This window comes from Benincasa hispida, chromosome 1, assembly GCF_009727055.1.
Source record: "Benincasa hispida cultivar B227 chromosome 1, ASM972705v1, whole genome shotgun sequence".
In the NCBI taxonomy this organism is placed as follows: domain Eukaryota; kingdom Viridiplantae; phylum Streptophyta; class Magnoliopsida; order Cucurbitales; family Cucurbitaceae; genus Benincasa; species Benincasa hispida.
In genome coordinates, this window is record NC_052349.1 from 54,623,666 (window position 1) to 54,642,487 (window position 18,822).

Below are 18,822 nucleotides of genomic sequence, written 5' to 3' on the forward strand. Positions count from 1 at the left end.
CTTCTTTTTCCGAACTGAAATTTGGTGATAGGGTCGTAACTTCAGCCATACCCAATCACCAACTTGAAATTCAACATCACATTGCTTCTTGTCACCAAACTTCTTCATTTTCTCTTGAGCCACCCTCAAATTGGTTCAAAGTCACATTGGCAGTACAATCATCCCCATAGTAAATCTACACTGGGGGTTGTCGTCCATACACAATCTGAAAAGGGGAAAAGCCAGTCGAAGCATTATTTGTGTTGTTATACCAATATTCTACCCAATGCAACCAGTTAATCCATTCTCTCGGTCGCTCTACACAGAAGCACCTCAAATACATTTCCACGCTACGATTCACCACCTTTTTCTGACCATCCAACTGAGGATGATAAGTTGTACTGTGATGGAGCTTGGGACCCAACAGTCAGAACAACTCTTGCCAAAAGTGACTTACAAACACCTTGTCTTGGACCGAGAAAATTGACTTCAACACCCCGTGCAGTTTAACTATTTCTCTACAAAATGTATCTGCTACAATACTAGCATTGAAAAGGTGTTTCAAAGGCAAGAAATGAGCATATTTACTTAATCGATCAACTACTACTAAGATCACATCATACCCCCTGGCCTTCGGCAATCCTTCAATGAAATCCATTGATATGTCAGCCCATACAACATCAGGGATAGGTAATGGCATTAATAATCCAGCTGGTGACAAGGCCAACGATTTATTTTTCTGGCATACCACACACTCCTCCACATACCTCTTAACAGCTCCCTTCTTGCCTTCCCAATATAGTTCTCCTATCAACTCCTATGCCTATAGAAGATACAAGGTGTCCTAAAACTATTCCGTGAGAAGCTATGAAGTGACATTTTTCATAATTCAAAACCAAATTTGTTTCTATGCATCTTTTCAAAATCAAACTCAATAGTGCAAACAATCTTCAAAAGAATTACCATACACAGTGAAATCATCCATGAAAATTTCTATGCACTTTTCTACATAGTCAGAGAAAATGCTCATCATGCATCATTGAAACGTCCCTGGGGTGTTACATAGCCCAAATAGCATTCTTCTAAATGCATATGTACCATAAGTGATAGTAAAAGTATTCTTTCCTTGATCTTCCTGTGCTATTGGTATTTGATAAAATCCAGAAAATCGTTAAAAACAATAATATGGTTTTCCGGCTAACCGTTCAACCATTTGGTCAATAACAGGTATAGAAATGTGATCTTTTTTTTTATGTTAACTGTTGAGTTTTGTGAATTCTATTCATTTTCACCAACTGTTTTGCACTCTCATTTGGATCATCTCACCTTTATCATTTTTCACAATGGTCATCCCAGTTTTCATCGGCACCACGTATATCGGACTTACCTATTGGCTATCTGACACTAGATATATTATTCCGACTATAAAGCTTGAGGATTTCCTTGTGAACAATTTCTTTAATGGTTGGATTTTGTCTTTTTTAAGGTTGAATAGTTGCCTTAGCTCCGTCCTCTAGAACGATTATGTGCATGCAAAGGGAAGAGCTTATCCATTTGATATCATCTAAAGTCCAACCAATTTCTTTCTTGTGGTCCTTCAATGTTTCTACAAGTGAGCATTCCTGAGAAGATGTGAGTTCTCTAGATATGATCATAACAAAAGTTTTTTCTTCTCTTAAGAAAACGTAGTTGAGGTGAGAAGGGAGAGTCTTAAGCTCGATCCCTTATACCTGGTTTCAAAATATCTTTATTGGAAGAATTATCATTTAAATCAAAATCATTCGATGTAAAGAAAGAGTCAATCGAAGAGTCATCATCGTTAAGATCAATGGAGGAGGCAACCAAACAATCAAATTTTCATCAATAGAAAACAACAATTCATCAAACACGTCGCATGTATCTATGGAACAAAGAGACAAATATTCCTCAAGGAATTTCATGGCTTCATAAATGTTGAAGGATTTTACCTCTCCGTCAAATTCTACTAATAAAGACCCTTTATCTATGTCAATTCTAGTTTTTGCAGTTTTCATGAAGGGTCTACCATGTAAAATATTAGAAGAAGAAGTAGAGTATTGTTCATATATTTTCAAAATGTAAAAATAAACAGGAAAGATTAATTCTCCAACTCTCAACAAAACATCCTCTACTATGCCTAGATGTTTGTTTATGACCTATCGGCTAGTTGTATGCAAACATTTGTTTTTTGTAGGCCATTTAATTTAAGGTCTTCATAAACATTAAAGGGCATGATCTTTATTGAAGCACCTAAATCTAGCATAGCATGAGTGATAATTCTATCTCTTATTTTTCATGGCAAGGTAAACATTCCCATATCTCTACATTTTTTGAACACGTCATTTTTTAGCAAAGTAGAGACATTTTTGCTATACTCTCTCCTCTTCCTTCCCTTGTCTTTTCTTAGTACGCAAGTCCTTTAAAAATTTAGCATACCTAGGTAATTGTTGAATAGTTTTTGTTGAATACCTAGATATTAGTACACAAGTCCTTTCTCTCTTGTTCTTTCATTACCTTTTATTGCTTCTTGAGAGGAGATTGATCCGGGGTTGCATCTTGAGAGGATGAGTAGATTTCCTTACCGCTTCTTAGAGTGATTGCGCTTACATTTGCATGCTCCGGTTGAGCGGGGAGCTTTCCAGATGATTTATTCTCAAACTTGTTACCATAGTTGCAAGTTGCGTGATTTGTGTCCCCAAGTTTGAGAAGCCTTGTCTAGTTTCTTGTTGGAAAGATTTTGTGTCTTGTTGAAGTTGTAAATTGTCCTTTCGCAATTGTGGAGTTCTTGTTGAAATTTCAAAGAGTGGTCAACAAGGGATTTAACTACATCCTCGAGAGACATACCTTAGGAGCTTGAAGAAGATTGATTATGGTTTTTGAATTGCCCTTGAGATCCCCATTTGAAATTTGGATGATCTTGCTACCCTTGGTTATTAGTTTGCCCGGGGGGGTCGTACTTCCTTTGGAAACCTCCTATTGCATTCACTTGAGGTTGACCATGTGGGCAAGCTTCGGAGGCATGTCTTACCACACCATATGCTCCACATGTTTTAATTTGGGGAAATCCTCCTTGAGCAACCTCAGTAAAAAGGGAAATTAGATTAGATTTTTGAGTTCTCAACTCACTAACCTTTTTAGTTTGGACAACATCATATTCGAGAGTCCTTCATCCAAAATTCTGTGAATTTTCCGCCATGGTTGATATTAGCTCACTAGCTCCAGTGGGCATTTTGTCAACTAGAGCTCCATCGTCAGCCGTATCAATGTTTCTCCTCTCAGATGGAAGCAATCCTGAATAGAAATACTGGATAAGATATTGGTTAGAAATTTGATGGTGGAAAAAGGAGGCACAAAGTTTCTTATACCTTTCCCAATACTCATATAAGGACTCTCCTACGAATTGCTATATACCATATATTTCTTTTCTAATATTATTAGCCTTAGATGCAGGGAAAAATTTTTCTAAAAAAAATTTCTTAAGACAATTCCACGTGGTAATCGATTCTGCGGGCAAGTAGTACAATCAATCCTTCGCCACATCCTTCAAGGAGAAGGGAAAGGCTCTAAGATTAAGTTGATCTTGCATTACCTCGTGTGGTTGCATCAACTGGAATTCTTTCATGTATTTATGTGGGTCCTCACCTGGATTACCTCGAAAGGTGGGTAAAAGATGAACTAAACTGGGTTTCAATTCAAAAGGTACCGTAGTCTCCGGATATACTACACATAACAGTTGTTGAGTGTAATTTTGTTCGTTAAGCTCTTTTAACGTTTGCTCCCTCGCTTCACCCATAGTGTTTGTTTGTATTGGTTCCTCTTCATGACTCGATTCTTCAAATTCATCTTCTTTTTTTCTTGTTCTTTCCTTTAGTAGTCTCCTCTCCTCATGGTCGATATCTACAACAAAATCATAAAGCACACTCCGAGAGGAGCTGGTCATGCACAAAAGGATAGTCTAATCAAACTAATTATTCTTTTATTTTTATTTCTTTTTTTTAAAAAAAATGAATTCAAAGATTCTTAAAAGCCAATTGCACGATTCTCCAGCAACGATGCCAAATTGATCGGTGCAAAATATGTGTAATTAATTCTATCTTACCCAAGCGAATGAAATTTATAATGTTCTAACAACTACTAAAACTAACAGGTAGTTAAAGTGGATGTAGGAGGTCGATCCCAATAGAGCCTCTATTAATTGGCCAAAATTAACCTTTGAATTCAAAATGATAATTGGGAGGGCGGGGGGGTTGTTTGTAAATAGGCTAAAAGCTAACTAAAATGCAGATAAAAGAAAATTGTAACACAAACTTACTATTTTTGTTAGAAGAGAGTTGATAGAAAATGATTCTTGGGAATTCTTGTACTAGGGTTAATCCCATCATTGTTCTTGAACAATTACTTGAAAACTCAATATTCCACAATCCAATAAGGAAAATCCTTTAAAGACCCATATAGCTAATTAACATGAATTACATCAATTGGCCCCACTGTAAGTCAAAAACACTTCCATATAGCACTTATCATGTTCTTTTCTTAGATTTCTTCAAAGACATGAGTTATCAAGATTATGACATTCAAGAAACACAATAGAGTAAGTTTCGATTGAATGAATGTTCCAATTAAGAATTTCAAGAGTTAAATTCCGACAAAGTCCTAATTAACTCAAGAAAACTTAATTTTGTAACCTATCTCACTATTATGCAATATTGCCAAGCAAGAATTACATACAAGAATTTAATGGAATCAAAGCATCTATTATCCTCCATTAATTTCTATTAAAATTCGGCCCAAAAACATTCAAGAATGAAGACAATTCAATAAAATATACTAAAAGAAATCAATAATTAAACCTAAAATTAAGAGTTCCCAAGAAAAAGAATTACTTGACCATAGAGATAAGAAGTCTTGAAGAAGTTCTTGAAGGTATGATGAATTCCTTGAAGCAATTCACTAGGGAATTGTAAAAGTTGCAAAAAATCTCTCATACAAACACAAAGTTTTGTAATTTTCCCTCTAATATCGTTCTAAACTCTCTATCAACTAAAAAGATGAATTTTCTCATTGTTCTCCCTGCTGAAAATGAAACAACTGAATTTATAACTATAGGTGTAGCATCGCAATGCCAAGGCTAACTTGCAACATTAAATCGTAAAAAAACCAAGAAGCATTGAGCTGCTCGATTGCACAAGGCATGCGCATGCATAGACAATTCCGTCAATCTCCGGAGCGTTGCGACTTTGGGTGAAGTGTTGTGACGCTGCCCTGTTTTTGCAGCAAATATATGCATTCTGTCTTCAACCGTTGAGCTATCATCAGGCTCAAACTTCAGCTGCTATGATAGACTTGCAATTTCAGAAAATTGAGGGAGAAGTCTCTCTAGGTTTTGACACTCAATCTCAAAATTCTCCGAAATTCCCTTCAATTCATTCTCATTTTGGATCCCACAATCCAATCCAAGATCCAAGAGAATAGTAGGGAAGATCATGTGGTGGTCTACAAGCATTTGCAATGAAGATTCAAGCTGGAACTGAAGGATTGAAGAGTTCTTCAAAGGTAACATCTTGAAACCCTGTCTCTTTTTTCTGAACATGCTTTCTTGATTGCTAAAATTGATGGAATTAGAGTGCTTAAGGTCCAAATTGCTTCCACTTGTTTATTGTCAACACAAACACTTTAATTGATGACGATGAATTAATTACATTTACAATCTATGAGTTTTGGGGTATAAAATCCAATAAATGATTGCAATGATGGGAGGTCATTAAATCTCTATCTTATGCCCCGATTAATGGTCACTAAAAAGTTGAATGTACTTGCTACAGTGTGTCGTTAATGGCTTGTTAACTAAATTCGGATTCGACCGTCGTCAGCTTTCCGTCCCATCATGATTTATTATGCTTTCACCTTGATGCACTATCTTTATGCGGCCACCTTCTTGAGCAGATCTTCGCGAGCGCATACGATCACATAGCTTTGCGGTCACAATCTTCTAACACGCTCGGGCGTCGAATCCTTTGGATCACGATTTTCTTTGCGCCAATGCATTTTCCTGCACAAAATAAGTAAATTGGCTTCTTTAATGTGATGGGCGTATGCGATCGCAATATTCTAAACTTAATGTTTTTGGACACGATTTTGCATATTTTTACCGTCGCATTCCTACATTGTTTTATATCTTTGCATTGTAATAACGTGCATTTTCACCCGTTATCAGACTCCCAAATTTAAAACAATGCTTGTTCTCAAGCATAAACTAAAGATTTTCTTTAGAGAGTCAACTGCCTTTTCTTTACCTAGATTTCTCGAGGTGCCTTATTCAAATTTTATGAACCAAAATCTTCTAAATTTCTATCATGGTCTCTTCTTAAAATATTTCTAAAATTTAGGGACCGCAAGTTTAACCTTCAAAAAGACTTTACTTGTTTCTAGGACATCGCATGATTTATTTCAGAAACTTTTTCAACTGGGGAGTTTCCAAATGATTTTTATCCTTGCGTAGTTTAAATATTCTTTTTATGACCTTGTGCTGATCCAAGTGCCTAGCCTTCGTTTTGGCTTGCCCCCACGAGTGTCGTGCGAGTATAACTATGAGCAAGGCACTCTTTCTCAGTCTAAACTCATGCCCATTTGACAGCGGAGTTGCGATCACTTTATTTATGCGTTGATCACGATTCCTACCTTCGTTTTGGCTTGCCCCCATGGGTGTCATACAGACGTCCAACTACGAGTAGGATCCGATCTCAACATCATGATTTTTTTGTTAAATGTCTAAAGGTAGCAAGGTTGAAAATAAATACCGGCACCCCCAAATTTAAACGTAGCAATGTCCTCATTGCTGATAGAACAAAAGAATTCATGCGATGCTCTTAGGAAGTTTCGCAAAAGTCAGTTTGAAAGAAAGCTGATGGACCACTGACTTCTAGAAAGATTTCGTGAATTGACTGTCTTGAACTTGAGTTGATTCGAGTACATGCGATGAGAAATAGAGGCATACGCTTCATCATTGAAATCATAATTGGTATTGAAAAACAATGCAGTGACTATCTAAGGTAATCAACATTTAATGATTGCACCAACTAAAGAGGATGCGGTGATAAAATTATCAATGTTAAGAATGATATGTGAAAGTGCAAAATTTGGAATAAACAAAGTCAAAGAAAGATACAACCCCCAAATTTGCTTTGTTGCCCGCAACATCTATGATCACATCCTTCTTTGTGGCGAGCTGATTTCTTTGATTGCAAAGGGCTGAAAGAACTGGTCGCGTTTTTTCGGTTATCACGTAACTCCACCGTAATCATTTACCATGATCGTTGCTAAAAAGACATTGAGATGGTCAAGAATAATAAAGACAGAGTTAATTTTTTTTTTTTTTTCAAATGATGGTGTAAAAAGGATATAAAAAGGTAGAGTGAGTTCATGAAATGAAGATTTAAAAAGGATACTTCAAAAAGATTGCGTCCCTAATGAGTTTGAATCGTATGATTACGCTGGGACTGCCCACTTCTTCTTTAGTCAGGATTTCCTTAGGTACATGGAGGTTTTCTCGTGATGCAAGTCTCCTTCATGGTATATCTTGACTCTTTGCCCATTCACTTTGAATGCGTCGGTCCCATCCTCATTGGATAACTCAATCGCTCCGTGCAGGAATACCTCTTTGATTATAAATGGACCAGACCATCGTGATTTTAATTTTTCGGGAAAAAGTCGCAGCCGAGAGTTGTATAACAAGACCTTTTGTCCGACTTGGAGATTCTTCTCGCATAATTGTTTGTCATGCCAATGTTTTGTGCGCTCCTTGTAGATCTTGGCATTTTCATATGCTTAAGTTCTCCATTCGTCAAGCTCGACCAACTGAAGTTTCCTTGCCTCCCCTACGGTCTTCAAATCAAAATTGAGCTTTTTCAATGCCTACATTGCTTTATGCTCCAATTCAAGCGGTAAGTGGCATGCCTTTCCAAACACCAGTGCATACGGGGACATGCCTATAGGTGTTTTATAGGTGGTCCTGTATGCCCACAAGGCATCATCTAGCTTCATGGCCCAATCTTTGCGTGAAGGCTTCATCACTTTCTCTAGGATCAACTTGATTTCCCTGTTGGACACCTCAGCTTGGCCGTTTGTCTGTGGATGGTATGCGGTGGTGACCTTATGGTGGATATTATACTTGAACAGAAATTTGTTGATGATGTTATTAACAAAGTGGGAACCTTCGTCACTTATTATGGCACCTGAGGTGCCAAACGAGTGAAGATATTTTTCCTCAAGAACTTGGAGACTATCACCACATCGCTTGCGACGCACGACACCACTTCAACCCATTTGGAAACATAATCGACGACCAACATGATGTATTTTGACCATTTGATGGTGAAAATGGCCTCATAAAGTCTATGCCCCATACGTTGAATAGCTCATATTCCAAGATAATATTCATTGGCATCGCATTCTTCCATGAAATGTTTCCCGTGCGTGGCACCTGTCACATTTCATTGCATATTCTCTAGCGTCCTTGAATAAAGTTGGCCAAAAATATCCCCTTTGTACCACCTTTGCTAATGTGCATTGGCCTCCAAAATGTCCACCATGTGGTGAGTCATGACATTGAGATAGTATGCACTGGTGAGCAGCTTCTGGTATGCATAGGCGCAAAATTTGGTTTGACCCCCTCTTGTAAAGATTTGATTTACATTCGTGTCTAAGTCGCCTCTTTTGGTGGGCTGTGTAGTTCTTAGGAAATTGTTCACAAACCAGATAATTGACCATATCTGCATACCATGGTAACTCTTCAATTTTAAGCAACTGCTCATCTGGGAAATTTGCATTCACCTTCAACTGGTTGCGGTCGACTTTCGAACTTTTTAATCGTGATAAATGGTCCGCAACCTGGTTCTCCATCCCTTTACGATCAATGATTTCCATGTTGAATTCTTCAAGGAGGAGAACCCATCGAATCTACCTCGGCTTTGCATCTTTCTTTGTCATTAAATATTTGATTGCCGAGTGGTTAGTGTGAACAATCACTTTGGATCCCAGCAAGTAAGCTTTGAATTTCTCTAGTGCAAAGATCACCTCAAGAAGTTCTTTTTCAGTAGTAGTGTAATTTGTTTGGCGGGGTTCAAGGTTCTACTTGCATATGTGATGGGATATAGCATTGTTTTTTTCTTTTGCGCTAGCACCGCCCCCATCGCATAACCACTAGTGTCACACATCAACTCAAATGGCTTCATCTAGTCTTGTGCGATCAACATAAGTGTGATTATCAATGCGTTCTTCAATATCTTGAATGCGTTGAGGCATTGTTCATCAAAGTCAAACATTCTCTCGGCCTCTAGCAACACACAAAATGGTCTAGCAATCTTTGAAAAGTCCCTCACAAAACGTCAATAAAATCCTGCATGCCCTAGGAAGCTCCTAACAGCCTTCACATTTGCCAGATGTGGAAGCTTTTCAATGGCCTCAATCTTTGGCTTATCCACCTCCAGCCCGTCCTTGGAGACTTTGTGCCCAAGCACAATACCTTCATTCACCATGAAGTGGCACTTCTCCCAGTTCAACACAAGGTTCGTCTCTTTACATCTTCTTAGTATCTTTTCCAAATTGTTTAGACAGACTTCATATGTTTGCCCGTACACAGAGAAGTTGTCCATAAAAATTTCCACTGAATCTTCAAGATACTCGGAGAATATGGCCATCATACACCTCTGAAACGTGCTCGACGCATTGCCTAATTCGAACGACATGCGGTGAAAAGCAAACGTTCCGTAGGGGCAGGTGAATGTGGTTTTCTCTTGGTCTTTAGAAGCAATCATGATTTAGTTGTAGCCTTCATACCCATCCAAAAAGTAGAAGGAATCATTTCCTACTAGGCAATCAAGCATCTGGTCAATGAAAGGTAAGGGGAAATGATCTTTCTTCGTCACCGCATTAAGTTTGCGGTAGTCCATGCAGATCCGCCAGACAGGGATGGTCCTCATCGGTATTTATTCATTGTTTGCATTTGGAACTACCAGCATTCCTCCTTTCTTAGGCATACACTGCATGGGGCTAACCTACATGCTATTGGTGATTGGAAAAATAATGCCTGCATCCAACCATTTGATCACACTGCCTGGTCACACAATGAAAATGGAAACAATTATAATCGAACCTCCTCAACAGAGATGTTTGGGAACACAAACATGTTGTAGATCTCAATGAAACTCCAGAGGTGGGCATGCAGATCCTCGCCATGCCTACTGCCAAACTGTCCGATAGTTTGAATTATGTGTAGCATCACCGGTTTCATTTCGAATCTCGATCCATCAAGAGTTGGCCTCATGATTCCTATTGAGAAATCATAGAGGCTGGGCGACGCATAGTCCCGAATGGGCCTATTGCCATCGTTCGCCAATAGGATGGGATTCGCCATGATATTATTTGCATTTGGTGCTCCATTTCCTGGTTGTTTCGCCATGTTTGGATCTTTCTCTTGTTGTTGTTGATGGCGACTGTTTCTTCTTCTTCTTCTTCATAAAGTTCTCTCAATCTTTTGGTCGTAATCGGGCTTAGGATTTTTCCCTTCACTCATACGACGCCCGCTTTTTCCCTTACCTAAGGAGAAGTAGTGCATAGAGATAGAGAGTTTGTAAAGAAAATAAAAAAGTTACCATTAGCACAATGTATTGCCATAGTCCCCAGCAATGGTGCCAAAAACTTGATGTGTGTTGTTAATGCGATGAAATAATGGTGTAGAATGTGATGGTGAAATATGCATTGTGAATGCAAGTTTTCTTAGCAAGATCCAAGTATAAATCCTACTAAGTTGCCTAGTAAGCATAAGGTCGAACACAGGGACTAAGGAAACAATATGCGATGGTAGTTTTTTATTACTTTGCGATAACAAATAAACAATGCGTTGGTTGGTATGTTGTTTGAATTATAAAGTTTATGCAGCAGAGTTAAAAAAAGAGTTAATAATACGAAAGATGCGATGAGTATATGGGGGAATGGGTTGAGAAGGGTTTTAGCTAACACTTCTTAAGATTGCATTCATGTTATGCGATCATGCTACATACATACAATAGCAAGTCATCTCTCAATGAAAATGCTATGGCTTCTAGTTTTAGAACGCATGCGATGTATGCAATGATGTCTATAGGACCTACGTCTAAGCCTCTATTCTTGTCTATGCGATGATGAATGTCACACACATAAACAAGGCGACTGAATACTGCCATAGCTTATTTCTAGGGTGCATGGGATGTATGTTGGCAAACAGAGCTTATCTCTAAGTCTCTATCTCTTTCTTATGAAGATCTAATCTTGCTTTCTCATGTCTAGATTCTAACCTAGCCCTCTCAAGTCTTAGGTTCTTTCTTTAGACTCTCTCTCGAGTAGCTCTAAAGGGGTGATGGATGCAACCTAAGACAAGATGAACGCATGCAATGAAGATCCTAGGTCATGCTAGCTAAGTACTTCTCAACCCATTCGAAAGTTTAGTTACTCATGCGTATTGTAAAGAGAGTGAACAGATGTAGAAATGCAAGTTCCATTCTATATATGAAATCGAAATACAGAATGACAATGTGAAATAAAGATAAAGAGCCTAATAGCAATTTCTTGCTTCCCAAGGCTTTTACACTGTTCTTCTCTATTATGCTCAAAAGATATTCTTGCTCTCGCAAGAGTCGGCCCTTTCTCTGTTTTCCACACTCCCTGGCATTCTCTCGAGCTAATCAGGATGATCTTCCAGCGTCTCTTTCCTTCTCTCGCTTCCACCTTCTAAGTATAAGGAAACTATGAACAAAGGCTAATTATCTTCTATATGGTGAACTCTCCAAGCTTGAGCGAACTGAACGAACTCCTTCAATGAAGGTGACCTTCGGTATTTATAAAGCTTCAGGGTGAAGAGCTTTTTCTCTCAAATGATTGCACTAATGGGATGTCATTAGTTCTCTGTCTGATGCGCCGAATAATTGTCACCGAAAAGTTGAGTGTACTTACTACAGTGTCGTCAACGGCTTGTCAACTTAATTCGGAATTGACTGTGATCAGCTTTCTGTCCCATCGTAATTTACTAAGTTTTCACCTTGACGTACCGGCTCTATGCAGCCACCTTCTTGAGCAGATTTTTGCGAATGAAAACGATCATATAGCCTTGCGGTCGCAATCTCTTAATGCACTAAGCCAATGCATTTTCTACAGAAAATACATAAGTTAGCTGTTTTTAATGCGATGGACTCATGAGATCGCAATGTTATAAACTTAATGCTTTTGGACGCAATTTTATATAATTTTACCATCACAATCCTTCATTGTTTTCTATCTTTGCGCTATAATAACATGCATTTCTACCCACTATCACACCCTCAAATTTAAAATAATGCATGTCCTTAAGAATAAGCTAAAGATTTTCTCTAGAAAGTCGACCGCCTTCTTTCTTCCTAGATTTCTCAAGGTTGCCTTATTCAAATCTTATGTACCAAAATCTCTTTAATTCTTATTCGGGTCTCTTCCTAAAATATTTCAAAAATTTAGGGACCGCAAGTTTAACCTTCAAAAAGACTTTACTTGTTTCCAGGACATCGCATGATTTATTTCATATAAAAAAAACTTTTTCAACTGGGGTATTTTCAAGTGAATTTTATCCTTGCATATATATATATATATATATGACCTTGCACTGATCCGAGTGCCTAGCCTTCGTTTTGGCTTGCCCTTACGTGTGTCATGCAGAAATCCAACTAGGAGCAAGGCGCTCTTTCTCAGTCTAAACTCGTGCCCGTTTGGTAGCGGAGTTGTGATCATTTATTTATGTGTTGATCATGATTCCTACCTTCATTTTGGCTTGCCTCCACATGTTTCATGCGGACATCCAACTACGAGTAGGTTCCGATCGCAACCTGATTTTTTTTTTTATAGTGCCTAAAAATAGCAAGGTTGAAGATGAATACCGCACCCCAAAATTTAAACGCAGCAATGTCCTCATTGCTGAAAGATTGAAAGAAGTAATGCAATGCTCTTAAGAAGTTTCATAAAAAGTCAGTTTGAAAGAAAGCTGGCAGACCACTAACTTCTAGAAATATTACATGAGTTAACTGTCCTAAAATTAAGTTGACTCTAGTATATACGAACAAATAGAGGCATGTGTTTTGTCATTGAAATCATAATTGGCAAAGAGAAATAATGCGGTGACTTACTAAATTAATCAATGTGTAATGATTGCGCCGACTAAAGAGGATGCGATGATAAAATTATCAATGTTAAATTGATATGTGATAGAGCAAATTTTGGAATAAACAAAGTCAAGGAAAGATACAACTCCCAAATTTGCTCTGTCGCCCGCATTATTTGTGAACGCATCCTTCTTTGTGGCGAACTGCTTTCTTCGATTGCGGTGGCGGAATAAGCTGGTTGCGTCTTTCATGTAGCTCCTTCACAATCGTTCACCATGATCGTTGCAAAGAAAAAATTGAGAGGGTTAAATAAAAGACAGAGTTAGCAAAATTGTTTACCACAATTGTTCAACACGATCGCGGCACCATTCTTTTTTTTTTTTTTGTAGTAATGCAAACAGACAAATATACGATAACAGATAAAAGAAGGGTAACGAAAGTTCATGAATCATTGATAGGAAAAAGGATATTCCAAAATAATTGCGTCCTTGATGAGTTTGAGTCGCATAGTAACGCAGAGACTGCTTATTTCAATCTGGGCTTTTTACGTCCAAGGCGGCTTCCTCTATTTTCTCAGTCTCTTGGGGTCTTGATTGCCTTAATCCGGAGCTTTTCCCCATTGACGTTCATTACGATCTCCCCCTTGTGCACATCAATTTGTGCGCGACCGGTCGAGAGGAATGGTCATCCCAATATGATGGGCGCATCTTCGTCCGCTTTATAGTCTAGAATGATGAAGTCTGCCGATAAGGTGAATTTATCAATTGAGACTGCAACGTCTTTCAACTCTCACTCGAGATGTATTCGGGATTTGTTCACAAGCAGGAGAGTCTCCGTCGTGGGCGTGAGTTTGCCCATATTCAATCGTTTGAAGATTGATAGCAGCATTAAGTTTATACTCACCCCAAGATCGCATAGTGCTTAACCAATGTAGACCCCTCCAATTGAGCAGGGTATCGTGAAGCTTCCTGGGTCGTGCATTTTTGGTAGGATCATAGAATTTTGCGTTACTGCCACTATAGCGATCTTTCCTTCATCATTTTGTTTCTTTTTCAATCCCTGCAGGAATGTTGGTCACTGTACTTCTTTCTTCGTGTTCTAAAGGCTTGAAGGTGGATGTAACTTCTCGGTTCATCTTCGAGGGCTCTTCTGAATCATATGTCAAGGGGTTCTCGATTGTTACCGCATTAGGGTTGGTTCTAGTGGGCTCTTCCCTTTCTTCTGCTGTCGTTTTTTCGCTTACCATGGAGACTGCTAGGAATTGTTCTTTCCTGTACCCCCAGAGTTTCGAGGGAGCTCAGTTGAGCTCGGTAGCGCTCCTTGCGGTCTACTTTTGAGTTCGCCCACAATCTGTCCTATCTGAATTTCAAGATTTCGGATGGACGTCGCTTGATTCTGAAGCACTATTTCATTCTTCTCAATATACTGCTTCAGCAAGCTCTCTAAAGATGAAGATTGTGGTGCCTGCGAACTACTGGCTTGATTTTGCGGTTGACCATTTGTTCATGGGAAAATCTTGGTGGCCCTTCCTTTTGAGCTATAGATTGATAGCTTTGTTGTTGATTTTTCTACACGAAATTGGGGTGATTTCTCCACCCAGGGTTGTATGTATTGGACAAAGGGTTATTCTTTATGATTCGATTCACAAGACTTGCCATCGCATTCCACAACTTCAGATTAATTTACCTGCTTATTTCTTTACCATTGCTTTTTACTATTTACCTGCTTATTCATTTATCATTGCATTTTATTCTTTACATCACATTTTACTTTTCAGAAACTCACAATATTAATTTTGATTATGGTCGCATATATCACATCATTGTCACATTAACATCGCAATCCACATGTTCGACCTTGGATCACCCTGAGAAACTTGCGGTGGAATTATACTTGGTTCCAACGCAAGAAAACTTGTGACACGCATACACTACATGAATGCATTTTGCAGTGTTTTGTCGCATCGCATATATTATCTAGAAGCGTGATTAAGACAACGCAACGCATATCATACACATCATCAGTCTTTTCGGTGGCATTACATCCGCCGCAAAGCAACAAACTTTTGACCCACAACAAGTTTTTGGCGCCGTTGTCGGGGATTGGCAACTTTAGTGCTGATAATTTTGTCATATTGTGCAGGACAAATTTCTGGAGTACAGTGTGCTTAAGCGAAAGCAGCTGACGGTGCATGAGTACTGGAATGGAACCAGAATTCAAAATCGACCCAGAAATCGAGAGAACCTTTGGTAGGAGAGCACGCCAAAATCGGAATAGGCGTCCCAGAGATATGGCGAACAACAACGATGAGAGGCCCAAAGTAAATCAAGGAATGAATTGGCCACCGCAAGACCCAGTCTTCTTGGCTGCTAATCGCAATATTCCTATGAGGAACTATGCAGCACCCAATTTATATGATTTTTTCGCCAGGTATAGCAAGACTTACAGTGGAAGAAAATGCCAGGTTCGAAATTAAACCTGTTATGCTCCTGATGATACACAACGTGGGTCAATTTGGGGGCTTGAATGGAGAAGACCCGCATGCACACCTCACCAATTTTTTCGAGATGTGCAATACATTCTCCATTCCTGGCGTGACACCAGAAGGCATCAGACTCTATCTATTTCCTTACACACTCAGAGATGAAGCTAAGAAGTGGTCCCATTCCTTAGAACCAAATAAGGTTAACTCCTGGGACAAGTTGGTGGAAAGATTTATGAAAAGGTTCTTCCTTCCCCCCGTTAACACAATAAGACGACGGGAGGCACTAAATTTTGAACAAGCAGAAAATGAAACTTTGAGCATCGCATGGGTGCGCTTTCGACGTTTGGTGAGAACTATCTGCATATTGGGATTCCTGATTGTGTCTTCATGGAAACTTTCTATAATGGCCTGGATAGAGCAACGCAAGCAGTTGTAGACGCCTCAGCAGCAGGAGGGTTTATGAACAAAACTTATACTGAAGCAAAAGTTATCCGAGATCGCATATCGCAAAATATGAATGATTGGGTTGATGATGGATACGGAGGCAGAGATATGAAACGAAGAAAAACCAACAAAGCCATTGTACCAGTGGATACAATGACCACCTGGCCACCCAGATGGTCGTAGTTACCTCGCTCCTATAAACTATTGCCATAAATCAAGGAGCTCTCTCTCAGAATACAGTGCCAGCCAATGTGCTGACGCAAGTGGCAGCAGTAAGTTGTATTCAATGTGGAGAGGCTCATTCAATGGAAGCTTGCCTGTCCAACCAACAGTCTGTATACTCGATCCAAAATACAACCCCGATTGAAGGAATCATCCCAACCTCAGTTGGGGAGGAAACACTGACAAGGGAGGCCAAAGGAATATACAGACTAATCATTCAGGGAATAGAGGAAATCCCCCAGGTTTTCATCACCAAGGGCAAGGTCAAAATAATTATCAGAACAAACAACCTCACAACCAACCTTCTTCATCCAACATTGCACCAAATTCATCGTACTTAAAGTCACTGCTTAAAGAGTACATAGAATGATGTGCTCATGCAATCGCAAGCATCTTCCATCAGGAACTTGGAGGTATAGGTTAGGCAACTTGCAACCGAATTGAAAAACAGAACACCTGATACACTGCCCAGCAACTTAGAAGCACCTGGACCTAGTGGAAAAGAATAATGTCAAGCGATGACATTGGGCACGCAAGTCTGATCGCCTGCAGGAGCACTTGCAGTAACATTGAAATTTTTTTTTAAGCCGCATCCATATAAACTATCTTTACTGCTTTATTACTATCTTTTTTGCTTTAATAAATTAGTTTCCCTTTCACTCTATTTGCGTTGACTATATTGAAATGAATGAATGATTCGTGTGAACATCACAATAACTTATCATTATGATTTTGGGATAAGCATTGCGATGACGGTTATACAATGCGATGTCGGACGTGCATTGCGTTGACGAGTAGGCATTGCGACGATGGGTATGCCTTGCGCCCATGCGTGCATTGCTTTAATAAATTGAAAATAAAATTTTCAGAGAAGGTAAACGTATGAACGTTTAAACTCCCGAGGTCCATTATTGCGTAGCAGATGAAAGGGCGTCTTTGTTTGATAGGTCATAATGGAGAGGGGCGCAGCAGGCTTTTTGGATTACCAAGGCTTTCTGAACGCAAAATGATATGCATTGGGCCTTCTAAGGACCAACCTATAAATCCCACCTCAGCCTCATTAATGAGAGTACTTCCGCATTCTTTTCACGCAAACCTCCCTAAAACCTTCTGCACTCAAACCCTACCGTCCGTTCTTTCTTACCCAGAAAAAGCACCACTCTCTTTTTCTCCCTTCACTTGAACCCATGGCCAGACAATCATCACATTCTTCTTCCATACCATCATCCCCATCCAAAGCCCCAGTCTCCACATGGGAGGCAGCCTTCCTCGCCTCCAGTCGCCGCCTCGCTGCCAAGCCCAAATCAGTACCTAGAATTGCCGAAAAACCCAGGCGAAAACCTTTATCATCAACATCTCCGTCTACCCACCGAGAGGGGCCAAGAACGGAGAGTGCGCCTACCACCAGTATTGAGATGGTGCTCCCACTACCTCCGACTGAAAGTGAACAGCAGAGAAAGGACAACAAAGAGGTATTTGGGAGCATCTTAAGTTATTTAGAGAAGAGCGGGGGGTTGCCGGAAATAGGAGTGGTGAACCAGCCCCTGCCGTTGGAGGAGGATATGGTTTCGGAATCGCGGAGGATTGCCCTCTGAATCCTAGATTATAAGGAGAATGCCCCGACAGACTCCAATGAGGGACCCATTAGGGTTGTCGTGGAGGTCGTAGAGGCACGAAGCAGCCCGAGAAGGAGGTGGAGAAGGGAATCGATGAACAACGGGCAGAGGAAGATGAAGTTTCCCGAAAGGAAAAAGAAAAAAAGGAGAAGAGGAGAAGTGAGAGAAGGCAACGCAAGCGAGAAGACAAGCGCCTGAGAAAAGAGGAAGAGTGGAGGAAAAGGGCAGAAAGCCCAGATTTCAAGGAAGAATCCACCACCGCAAGGGTGAAAGTGGGGATGTTAGCACAATTTGGACCATCAACGCAACAAAAAACCTCATGGCCGCATTCAAGATTAGTTGCATCAGAGGCTCAACTCCGCGGTTCAAACGACAAAGAAGATCCTGACATCTCCCCACTTATGCAGCGTCGCAAGGGTCCACAGAAGACCCAACAATAAATGAGATCATAGAGGAGAGAGAGCAACGAAGGAGGAAAACTAAAGGAGAAAGAAGAAAAAATGGCAAAGGCGCGCTAAATCATCGGCTCAGCCAATTTTGCTAGACGGCTACATGACTAGGAGGTTTGCCTTATCAACGCAAGGGTGGAAGAGGAAGAGAATAGAAGGCTCAAGGATGAGCAGCGCATTGCACTCGCCTCCGAGAAGTTTGAAAAAGAAATGCAAAAATAGGAGGAAGCGGAGAGGAAAGAGAAGGAGGAAAAGGAGTTGCGCTGCAAAGCCAAAATTCAACGCAACAAGGAGCTAAAAAGAAAAGAGAAAGAAGAAATGGAAAGGGAAAAACAAGAGCAAGGCAAGGAACGGGAACACATTAAACGACAAAAATCCCACCTCGCGTTTGCTCAAGAAAAAGGAAAAGAGATGGTAGAAGGCAGCGAGTCTTCGCCGACCAGGAGGCGTCC

At 39.8% G+C, this 18,822-nt stretch overlaps 1 protein-coding gene across 1 annotated transcript; it reads left to right on the plus strand.

Annotated features, from left to right (window-relative positions):
• The first annotated feature begins 17,492 nt into the window (after positions 1-17,492).
• On the plus strand, positions 17,493-18,361 carry LOC120077993 (ensconsin-like). The gene is made up of 2 exons (XM_039032150.1): positions 17,493-17,870; positions 17,954-18,361. The coding sequence occupies exons 1-2, from the start codon at positions 17,493-17,495 to the stop codon at positions 18,359-18,361; spliced, it is 786 nt and encodes a 261-aa protein (XP_038888078.1).
• The last annotated feature ends 461 nt before the right edge of the window (positions 18,362-18,822 follow it).

Excerpts from the sequence above, each read along its gene's own strand:
- LOC120077993 (XM_039032150.1), top strand. The coding sequence starts at position 17,493 with ATGGCCAGACAATCATCACATTCTTCTTCCATACCATCATCCCCATCC. Across the intron at positions 17,871-17,953 it reads TGCCGTTGGAGGAGGATATG|GGTTGTCGTGGAGGTCGTAG; the intron begins GTTTCGGAATCG and ends GGGACCCATTAG.